Here is a 12514-nt window from a genome sequence, read left to right as displayed (position 1 = left end):
ATGGAAAACAACTTGGCAAATAAGGAACCTATTCTGCCAGAACTAGAAACAGTGCTGTTTAAGAAGTTAGTCTCAGAATACCAATCAGTTCATACAAAAAAAGCAGGGAGAAAATCCTGGAAAAAGCTCAAAATTTGATGAGGAAAATAATAAGAAGGCTAACAAATGTACACTTCTAAAGGTTCAAAGAACCAACACTTACTGGATAGGATATATGTCTAAACATCTTATATACAAAACGATATATTCTGATTACTTTAACTACAAAATGCCAAGTAAAATACAGCAGATTTATTATGCAGCACAAACACCATCTGTACCACCTTAAATCATTGCTACAGACAAATTTCTAGGAAGAAAAAAATAAAAAAATATATATATATATATATATATATATATGAAAAATTCTCAGGCCTAGATTCTGAGATGTTAAAGTATTTATTATTTATTTACTAAATATAATTCCCAAAGTGACTGCATGGTTATTTAAATATTAAAATATAGAGCACCCACAAAAATAAATATAACAACACATTAACATGGTTTACAAAATGCATGTTACCAATTTCACATGGGTCACAGTTTTTTCAATTTAGCTACATACATTGGGCCCCAGGCTTTGCCCTTATCTGGAATTACCAAGAGCCCACATTCCTGCCCAGTGGGAGCAAATGTGAAGTCCTGAGAGCAAGTCATTGCCATTTCCTTAATGTCCACAGGCATGATGTTACTGTAGGAGTTTAAAATTTCATCGATCACGTCTTGATTTTCTGCCTTAGAAAGCGTGCATGTAGAGTAAACAAGTAACCCTCCAGGACGTAGGGCCTTAATTGCAGACCTGAAAGCAATCACAAAAATACAAAAGATAATTAGGCATATTAAGAAAACAGTAAGGGGTCTAAGGGCGAGGAGGTGTATGTACTTGAAACTAATCTAACAGACTGTGATAACTTTGGATGTTTTTCAGCTTTATAACTATTTCTTTCTAACTTTCCCCAGGGTGATTGGGAAACTGTTGACTGGAACAATCAGCTTGGGAATGATAAAAGTGCTGCATTTATTTGATTAGTTGGTAGTTTTCTTCTCCTAGGGTAGAAGGCTAAGGATAACATATGAAATACTTTATCTTTGGATATTTTAATCGAAAGGTACATTTATCTTTTTATATACCAGAATACTGTCTGATATAGTGCTAGAAGAGGAGCCCTGTAGGTTCAAGACACTCAAAATACACAATGGCCAGCCCAATAAATATATCTTGGTGGTTGTCATGTGCTGTGGAGTTGGTTCCTACTCATAGTGACCCAGTACAGGGTTTCCAAGGCTGTAAATCATTACAGGAGCAGAAAGTCTCATCTTTCTCCTGTGGAAAAGCTGGTAGTTTTGAACGGCAGCCTGATTTGTAACCACTACGTTACCAGAGCTTCTTAGATAAGCTTTTAAGACCCCAGTTGCTACTCACCAAGAGTGAAGAAAGCCAAAGATTTAGGGAAACAAAGAACTAATGGACCAAGTGAACCACAACCTCCAGTAACCTGAGAACAAAAGAACTAGATGGTACCCAGCTACCACTACAAACTACTCTGATCAGGATCACAATTATAGGTCCTGGGCAGACAGGAAGAAATATGTGAACAAAGTTCAAATTCATAAAAAAAAAAAAAAAGACCAGATTTAAGGGGCTGATAAAGACTGATGGAACCCTCAAGACTGGCCCTTAGACATTCTTCAAGCCTGGAAATAAACTCAAGCTTGGAAATGAACTCTCAGCCAAATTACAGACAAGCTATAAAGTGAATAATACACCAGAGAGAAATGTACTGCTCAGTGCAAGCAACCACAGAAATCAACAGGGCATCACTTGTTCAAAATAAAGCTCAGAAGTCAGTAAGCAGCAGGGAAGATGGATGAATGAAAACTGGGAACTCAGAGAGGAAGGGAAAGAATGTTGCTACATTGAGGGATTTGCAACCAATGTCACAAAACAAAATGTGTATAAACTGTTGAATGGAAAACTAATTTGCTCTGTGAATTTTCACCCAAACCATAATAAAGAGAACTAACAAACCGCTATCATTCATTTGGGGAAGAATTGACAGTTTTACTATATTGAGTCTTCCAATCCATGAACACAGCATGTATCTGTGTTTATTTAAAACCTCTTTATCAGTATTTTTAAGCATACAGATGTTATAAAGAAACTGTATGCTTTGTTAACTGTATCTCCCAGTCTTTCGTTTTATTTTGGGAGTGATAGTATTGATTTTATTTCTGTTTCTGAAATTTTCATTGTTAATATGTTGCTGTTGTTAGGTGCCATCGAGTTGGTATCGAACATAGCGACCTTATGTACAGCAGAAGGAAACACTGCCCGATCCTGGACCAACCTCACTATTGTTGCCACGCTTGAGCCCACTGATGCTGCCACTTTACCAATGCATCTCACTGGGGGTTTTACTCTTTTTCTCTGACCCTCCACCCTACTAAACATGATACCTTTCTCCAGTGACTGGTCCCTCCTGACAATATGCCAAAGTATGAGAGATGAAGTTTGTGCTCCAAGAAACACTCTGGCTGCACGTCTTTCAACACAGATATGTTGGTTCTATTGGCAGCCCATGGCACTTTCAATATTCTCCTCCAACACCATAATTCAAAAACATCAATTCATCTATGGTCTTCCTTATTCACTGACAAGCTTTCACATGCATATGAGTTTATTGAAAATACCATGGTTTGGGTCAGGCATACCTTAGTCCTCAAGCTGACATCTTTGCTCTTCAGTACTTTAAAAAAGTCTTGTGCAGCAGATTTGCCTAATGCAATATGTAATTTGATTTCTTTACTGCTGCTTCCATGAGTGTTGATAGTTGATCCCCAAGAAGAATGAAGTCCTGGACACTTCAATCTTTTCTCCATTGAAAGAACGTTGTTTATTGGTACAGTGGTGAGGATTTTTGTTTTCTTTACATTGAGAAGCAATCCATACCAAAGGCTGTGCTCTTTGATCTTCATAAGTAAATATTTTAAGTCTTCTTCACTTTCAGCAAGCAAGGTTTTATCAGCTGCATATCACAGGTTGTTAATGAGTCTTCCTCCAATCCTGATGCCATATTTTTCTTCATATAACCCAGCTTCTCAGATTATTTGCTCAGCATACAGGCTGGATAAGTATGGTGAAAGAAAACAACCCTGTCACACATCTTTCTGAATTTTAAACCATTCAGTGTTCCCATGTTCTGTTCAAACAACTGCCTCTTGGTCCAGGTACAGATTCCTCATGAGCAAAATTAAGTAAGTGTTCCGGAATACTCATACTTTGCAATGTTGTCCATAGCTTGTCATGATCCACACAATCGAAAGCCTTTGCATAGTCAATAAAGCACAGGTAAACATCTTTCTGATATTCTCTGCTTTCAGCCAAGATCCATCAGACATCAGCAATGATATCCCTCATTCCGTGTCCTCTTCTAAAACCTGCTTGAACCTCTGGAAGTTCTCTGTCAATGTATGCTTGTAGCCATTTCTGTATTACTTTTAGTAAAACTTTACTTGCATGGGATATCAAAGAGATTGTCTGATGATTTCCACATCCTGTTGGGTCACCTCTCTTTGGAATGGGCACAAATATGGATCTCTTCCAATCAGTCGACCAGATAGTTGTCTTCCAAATTTCTCGGCATAGAAGAGTGAGTTGCCTCCAGTGCCGCCTCACTTTCTTGAAAGATTTCAATTTTTGTTCCATCAATTCCTGGTGCCTTGTTCTTTGCCAATTCCTTCAATGCACCTTAGACTTCCTCCTTCAGTATCATTGGGTCTTGATCATATGCTACCTCTTGAAATGGCTGAACATCAACCATTTCCTTTTGGCACAGTGACTATGTATTCCTCCTTCCACCTTCTTTTGATGCTTTCTGCATCATTCAATAATTTGCTCAGAGAATCCTTCAATAACAAAAGTCAAGGCTTGAATTTTTCTTCAATATTTAATAACAATAATTTATATTATTATTAATATCAATCTAATTAATATTTGGTCAGTGGTTTGAAACTACCAGCTGCTCCACGGGAGAAAGATGAGGCTTTCTACTCCCGTAAAGATTTACACCCTCGGAAACCCTGTACAGGGTCGCTATGGGTCGGAACTGACTCAACGGCACTTAACAACAATTAATATTTTTGTTTATTAATAATATACTCTACAACCTTACTAAATGCATTCATTAGTTTGGAGACTCTTTTATTTCTAGAATTTATTTTTGGTTAAACTATTAGGCCATCCACAAGTAAGAGCAATTGTTTTATCTTGTTCCCCAACAACAATGAACAAATACACCATGACTGTAACATTGGAATTGAATGCACTGATTATGAAGATGGTGGAGACTGGGTACGACATTCGGTTGTGCTGTACATGGGTTGGTCAGGAATCAGCGCCAACTCTGTAGTAACTAACAACTTTGGACATACTGAGTTGTGTTACTGGATAGGTGGGAAGGAGCATCTGAACTTCAGGAAAGGGATTTCAGAGTGATAAGTGGAGTCACAGGAATGAGATTTCTCAAGAAAATAAGTGTAATAAAAACAAACAGACAGGAAATAAATGCCTATATTTAAGGAGAGGGAAATGTAGAAAGTAAATTAAGAAGGCTTCACCAGATGAATGAATGATTCCTTTGAGGAAAGAGACAAAAAGGAACTTTTTTGTTTTGTTTTTCAAAAAGAGATTTGAATATATCTATAGATGCAAACTCAGGGAAAAACAGATCCGAGAACTTCAGATTGCAAATGGAGGAGTTAGCCTCAGAAAAGAAGGGATTCCAGCTCTTCATCTGAAACAACATGGTAGCATGAACAGGGATGTCTGAAGATAAACAGAAGTTCATGATAAATAGCTCTGCATCAGTAGAACAGAAAACAAGGTCATCTATTTAGAGATGAAACTATAAAAAGTTTAATCAAGATGTGATGGTAATGATAACGTCAAAGCAATTACTAGTCAGAATGTCTTAAAAATAATTCATATTCCAGGACCTCTACTGTATATTGAGACTCATTCTCACATGTATATCTAAATATCTAGAACATCTAGAACTAAGAGCATAAATTCAAATTCTGTGCTCTGCATTTGATTAGAAAAGGATTGAGAAATTCTAATTCAAGACAAGCAAATTGATGCCAATATTTAATTCTACCTGAACCCCTGAGCCCTGTGATTCTGAAAAACAGGGATAGGTAAAGAAATCCCCCATCCTCAGTATACAGTACTAAGTGTCACAGTTAACTAGAGGAGAGACAGTGACTAGGGTAAAACTCATGCAGCATGATGGTAAAACTGAAACAAATCCTAACTAGAAGTCACTAGTCAATGTCTCAAGTTGATAAAGGAATACAGGGTAAATATATAATTTAGAGATTTTGTTGTGACCTGGTGAAAAACAAGGTTACTAGAAGAAGAAGGAGAGTGACAGAAGAAAGTTGCATTTGTACTAGATGCTCATTTCTGCCAATGTGATGCATTTCTACGACACTACAAATTAGAGCTATGCAAGATTGTGATAAGTATCAGAACTGTTTCCAGAGAGTTCAGTATTTTTATTTTGTAATTTCTGTTAAAGAATTGCCTCTATAGAAAACATGTTCCCTGAGGTTCCATATAATTAAGATTTTTTGGTATTCACAAATTCTACTCTTCTCATGCATTCATTTATTGATGAAAATACATTTTGGAAAGCATGTATAACTACAGGGCTACTTACCCTTCAGTGTCTGCTGCTAGTCTTTAAAACAACAACAAAAACAAACAAACACAATGCATGTGTTTTCCTTACTTCTCAATAACCTTATATATCAGATCCCTAAAGAAATTTTTAAAAGCTCAACTCTAGATTCCAGAGATGTGAATTGTTAATAGGCTAGCTAGCCCTCTGTGGTAGGCAAAATAATGGCCCCAAAAGAAATCCACATTTCTATCCCTAGGACTGTAAGTCTGGTATTTTACATGGCAACAGGGACTTTGCTGATGCAATTAAATTAAGGATCCTGAGATAGGAAAATTATCCTAGATTATTCAGATGGGTCCAGTATACTCACAAGGGTCTTTAAAAATGAATAGGGAAAGCAGGGGACAGAGTCAGAGAAAGCAATGTGGTGACAAAAGCTGAGGCAGAAGTGATATGAATGCTGGCTGGGAGCCATGAACCATGGAATGTCGGCTATTTTAGAAGCTGGAAAAAGCTAAAAGAATGGATTCTGCCCTACAGCCTTCAGAAGGGACACAGCCCAGCTAACACCTTGATTTTAGCACCTTCATGAAACCCATCCATTTTGGACTTCTGACTCTGAAACAAAGTCAAATACACTACCAAGAACTCAATTCTGATTCAGGGATCCTACAGGGCAGAGTAGAATTGCCCCTATATGGTTTCAAAGGCTATAATCTTTAAGGAAGAAGATTGCCCATTTTCCTTCCTAGGAAGCGGTTAGTGGGGTTGAATTACCAATCTTTTAGTGAGCAGTTAAGAGCTCTAGCCAGTGTACCATCAGGGTTCCTTTCCGACCTCCAGAGGTGTAAAATAATAAATCATGTTGGTTTAAGCCACAAAATTGGTAATCATTTGTGAGAGCAATAATAAGAATCTAACACACGGTGATTACTTTTTTATATAAACATAAACTCCTGTGTCTGCAGATTTTGCCAAAATTGTGTAGCTTATCATAACTATGCTCATTTTGGATCATTTTCTACTGACTATAGTAATGGGTTTAATAGTTTCTAAAAACTGTTAAGATTAGTGTGCAAGGAAAATGTGGATTTGAATGCAGTTATCTTTAAACTCCCATTAAAAGGGACTTATTTTGGTCCCAGTTCTACAATTAGCAAAGACAACACTTAATCAAGTAAGTATGATTCTTTCTCATTGCAACTGTACAAAAGTACATAAAAGTCTCATCATTTACAAACAATATGTTCCTGCTTGATATAAATTTAAATTAATTTCTATAATGTTGCCAATGTTGGCTGATTCCTCTGCTTTGTTTTCATTTCAGCATTCATAATTTACCTTTCTAAAATTAGGCTGGTATAACAACTGCCTGCATTAATTTATAAACAAGGAAATTGTACATGGCAAAACAAACATTCTTTCACAAATTGGGTTAAACCTAAAGCCTTTGGGCAAAATGTGAGGGATTCCCATTAAGTGATTGTTGCTGTTTTGCCGCTGCTGATTGTTTAAACGCCAGTTTATCCTTTCACTTCTGGTAGCTACGGATTTCAAAAGTACCATATTACTGAATCAGGACTCAAAGAAAGCAGGCAATCTTCAAAAAGTTCACTTGAAGGGTTTATGCAACCAGGATTATTGTTGTTGTTCTACTGAGAATTAACTTACACCTTAGATGTCATTTTATTTATTAATCGAACCAGTTCATGTTAAGGTTCACTAATGATTTTGCAGAAAGTATAACAGTATCTTTATCATTAGCATTTATCAATACACAAAATAGTTTTCCCATTTTTGGCATATAAATAGTAATGAGTACTCAATTTTACTTAAGGCTGGAGCAATCAACAACTTTATAATCTAATTCGTATAGAGATTGAAAAACCAATACTTCTGGTCTTGATCTTCTATTAAAAAAATAAAAGATAAATTTAGCATATCTTTGATAACATATAAGTGAAAATTAACCCACTTCTAAATCATATATAGGGTCACAATGAGCCAGAATAGACTCAACAGCAGTGGTGGAACCCTGTCCGCTAATACAGTGTATAGGCCAAGTCATCTACTTCTACAACTATTCACAAGTATTTTGAAATAGACTATAAAAAACAAATAATATATTATGGTAGGTTTCCTTGAAATCATATACTGTAGACTACTGTGACACTATATGTGTTCTTTTTAGGACATCTAGATAGTAGGTTGGGAAAAGGTTTGTTGTGGGAAAGAAATGAATACAGTCAGACAGAAAAATGTCTTTCAGTACTGCTTTGTTGGTCTTAAACTCACTAAGAGAAACAATACAGAGGAAGACAAAAAACATTTAAAATTGGAGAAATACTAAACTCTGACAAAGTTGCAATTCTGATTATATAAAAAGACAAATCAATTTACAGAATGTATCTGAAAGGTACTCAGATCTTTGATACTTTATTGTGAAATCCCAAAACTTTTGGAACCTGAAGCTTTCTTAAGTTTGGCAGATTTGGCTTCAAATTCTGACCTTAAATTCATATGAGGTTATTTATGGTGAAAATTATCCCACATAGTATATCTATGTTCTGTCGAAAGAGTACAGTATGCTTGATTACGGGACGCTGCATCAGCTCCGACTGTGGGGAAAGAATGACATGATATACAAAATATGCCCTGAGACTTTAGATCCAGAGAGGGAGCGCGGAGAGGTATGCTGAAGACCGGGGTGGGTGGGGGGGGAAAGGCAGTGTAGGGGGCAGACTTACAGGGTATATACCCTTTGGTTGGTTGATGATGCATGGAGGGGATTAGAACCATGGCAATGAAACGATATACGATAGAATGAATGTAAAACTAATGTTCTCCCATGTAAACTGTCACATAATTCTCAATAAAACATTAAAAAAAAAAAAAATGCCCTGAATTACCTTTTTAAAATCTAAAGAGTCTGAATTCGGAAACATAGCTTGACTTAAAGGTTTTAAATAATTTTTATATAAAGTTCGTTGTTGTTAAATGCCATCGAGTCAGTTCCGACCCATAGCAAACCTGCATAGGGTTTCCAAGGAGTGGCTGGTGAACTTGAACCGTCGACCTTGTGGTTCAAACCAACTTTGCAGTCCAGTGCATTAAGCCACAGTGCCACACCAGGATTCCAGATAAAGTATGTTGTTGTTATGTGCCGTGGAGTCAGTTCTGACTCATAGCAATCCTGTACAGGGTTTCCGAGGCTGAAAATCTTTACGGGAGCAGAAAGCTTCATCTTCCTTCCGTGGAATAGCTGGTAGTTTCGAACTGCTGACCATGAGATTAGCAGCCTGCTTTGTAACCAGTATGCTATCAGAGCTCCTTATATAAAGTATATGCTGTCCTATATCTAGATGTTAAATTAGCCACAAAGTTCTCTGACAAAATTTTAATTGGTTTTTGAAAATGAGTCACTTAATGTAAAATTCAAAAATCAGATAGGCAAATCTACTAGTAAATAGTCTTTATGCAAACATCCACAAGTGTGTTCTTATTCTAATACAAGTTTAGAAGGAAAACTGGATTGTTGGATTGTTTTGTGTACTTTCCATAAAGCAAAGTTCCCACCCAAAACAGCAATAACAAAAGTATTTTGATTTGTGTGTATTTAAAAACAAAACACAAAAAAAACTTTACAATAATTATTAAGCAAATTCTTCATGAGTTCATTTTATGTTTCCTAAATTTAATTATCCATTTGCTTTTCAGTGAATTTCTCCACTTTAAAAAGATCTGCTTAGAGAAAAGCAAAGGTAGGCCTTGAGAGCCATTTAAAATATTGGTTAAGAAACCAGCCAGGGCAGATTGTTTTTCCAGCACAAGAAGAGAAGAGGACCACCGTAACATTTCCAGGCTATTCTGCATAGTCTTCCAATTATTAATAAGCAAACTGTAGAGCTAAAATAAAATAAAATAAAAATGATTACCTGACTTTAATACCATGGAGAATAAAATATTGCCTTAATGGAAGCATAGGTCAATGATTTTTTTTTTTTTTTTTAAAGCAAAAAATGTCATGGAGCTATGGCAGCTTCCAAAATTATAAAGGAAGGGTATTTCACACTGAACCAAATTTAAACATGATATAGAGTGGCCTATTGTTCCTATGCCAAATCTCTGAGTCTCCAACAGAGAATGTTATTTTTATAAATAGATATTAAAACAACCTAATACTTTAAAAAATAAATTCAATTTTTCCGATCTATTCTGGTGCACAATTAGAAATCTGGCATTCTGTGGGGACAGTCAGTGTTAATTGGATCACTAAATTTAACTGTTTTCTGCATTGGAAAAGGATAGAACCCAAGCTGCAGAAGAAAACTATCAACATAGCAACAGTGCCATCTTTTGACCAAAGCTGAAAGTGATTTTCCCACCCCCTTTCATTAATTCCATATGTTTCATCTTAAGGTGATAAATAACTTCTTTTTAAGACTTCCTTGTAACATGTCACTGTCTCATTTACAACCATTTCTGGTACAGATATAAAAATAATCATAGAAGTCTGTACTCTTAAAAAAATAAGATTATAGCAAAACAATATAATGATTAATGTTTGATATATTTACTCATTATTTTTATTCATGGTCCTTTAATTGCCATTAAAAATTAAAACAATAGCTACCATTCCTTTGATATAAATACTGATAAAACAAAACACTCAAGTAAGACATATTTATAGGTCCCTTTATTGCCAGAATATGTCAGTTTCCTCCCTCATCTTAGAAACTCATTATTCATTTTTAAAATGAGACTAGTAATTTCAAAAAATTAAAATTATATAGGTGCATTAGTGTTACAATTGGAATAAATGTCTAAAACTATCTAATATTCAAATTAAAATCGCAACTTATGTAGAAAAGGAAGCCAAGTATACAATTAATAATATGAAAGATGTATCAAAACACATAGTAGTCTTTTTTATCTCACTGAAAAAATGAAAATTAGACTAAGTGAAAATCTAATAGTTGAAATGCTTGTGAAAGAATGTGAGCACACAGAACACATTCCTCCATGAGGAAATTCTTATTCTTTCTGTGTTGCTGTTATGTTCACCCATTGTATAATGGAACCAAACACTGTATTGTCTTGAGCCATCCTCATAATCATTGCTATATTTGAGTCTACTGTTACATCCACTTTCATCAATCCAACTCAGTAAGGGTCTTCTAGCTTTGCTGACCCTCTACTTTACCTAACATGAAGTTCTTCTCTGTGGAATAATCTCTCTTGGTAAAATGTTCAAAGTATGTGAAACAAAGTCTTAACCATCCTCCCTGTTAAGGAACACTTTGGCTATACTTCTTCCAAGGCAGATTTGTTCACTTTTCTGGCAGTCCATGAAAATTTTAATATTCTCCATCAACACCATAATTCAGATATACCAATTCTTCTTGGGAGTATGGTGGTTCTTTAGGGTGAAAACTGGACCGCAAGCCATAAGAATGGTAGTTCAAGCAAACCAGATGCTTCTGAGAAAAAAGATTAGGTTTCTGTTCCTTCACTATACAGGGTCATTCTGAGTGGGACCTAGCTCAACGGCACTTAACAACAGCAAATTCTTCTTTGTCTTCTTTGTTGCTGTTGTTGTTGTTAAGTGCCATTGAGTCGATTCCGACCCATGTCTTCTTTAGGATAAAATTTTTTTTTCTTTAAAATAAAATATCCTGAGTAAGAGGAAATGAGTTTTAGTCCAGAAATCAAATGAAATACAGATTCCTATGTTAACAGTAAAGGATGCATAATGGGACTAATTAATTAATGTTACCTTATGATTATTTGATGATTAATTTAAGAGAACTTAATACAACCCTGAGAATTAAGATGGAAGCAAACAGTACTACTGCTAAAATAAGTATGGAATCTGGGACAATAAGACATAGGACACAACAAGCATTCATTTTCTCATTCCATTTGCAAAGAATAACTATAGACCATTAAACGACTTTAACATAAAGAAATTAAGAATTAATACATCTGAAGCTAACTCTGAGAGGTGTTTTAGAGAGCATTGTTGTTGTTGTTTGTCGTTAAGTGACATCGAGTTGCTCCCGACTCAAAGCGACCCTGTATAGGGTTTACCAGAAGCACCTGGTGGGTTTGAACTGCTGACCTTGCAGTTAACAGTCTACAGTGCCACATCCTCTCCTATTAAAGTGTTACTACACAGCATTTGGGTTGTTAAGCCCCTGTTGACTCAATTCTAACCCACAGCGACCCTGTATAGGATTTCCAAGGAGCGACTAGTGAGCTTGAACCGCTGACCTTGCGATTCAAATGACTTTGCAGTCACTTGGTGCATAAATGCACAGCACCACACCCGGACTCAATAAAGCACAGGTAAACATCTTTCTGATATTGAAAGATGTTTACCTGTGCTTTATTGACTACGCAAAGGCTTTCAATTGTGTGGTTCATGACAAGCTATGGACAATATTGTGAAGTATGAGTATTCTGGAACACTTACTTAATTGTGATCATGAGGAATCTGTACATGGACCAAGAGGCAGTTGTTGGAACAGAACATGCAAACACACTGAATGGTTTAAAATTAAGAAAGGTGTACGACAGGGTTGTATTCTTTCACCATATTATTCAACCTGTATGCTGAGCAAATACTCTGAGAAACTGGTTTCTATGAAGAAAAACGTGGCATCAGGATTGGAGGAAGACTGAAGACTCATAAACAACCTGCGATATGCAAATGATACAACCTTGCTTGCAGAAAGTGAAGCAGACTTAAAATATTTACTGATGAAGATCAAAGAGCACCGCCTCCAGTA

General features: G+C 36.0%; 1 protein-coding gene across 1 annotated transcript in view; it reads right to left on the bottom strand.

Annotated features, from left to right (window-relative positions):
- Nucleotides 1-576: 576 nt before the first annotated feature.
- Nucleotides 577-12514, bottom strand: part of NSUN3 (NOP2/Sun domain family, member 3) — a 104930-nt gene continuing 92992 nt past the window's right edge. The window contains 1 exon segment of the mRNA XM_006864662.1: nucleotides 577-838. Within this exon segment, the coding sequence (XP_006864724.1) occupies nucleotides 577-838 (262 nt within the window).

Source organism: Chrysochloris asiatica, unplaced genomic scaffold, assembly GCF_000296735.1.
Source record: "Chrysochloris asiatica unplaced genomic scaffold, ChrAsi1.0 scaffold00068, whole genome shotgun sequence".
Classification (NCBI taxonomy): domain Eukaryota; kingdom Metazoa; phylum Chordata; class Mammalia; order Afrosoricida; family Chrysochloridae; genus Chrysochloris; species Chrysochloris asiatica.
The sequence above is the reverse complement of the archived record's forward strand: the minus strand, read 5'-3'. Positions and strand labels throughout refer to the sequence as shown.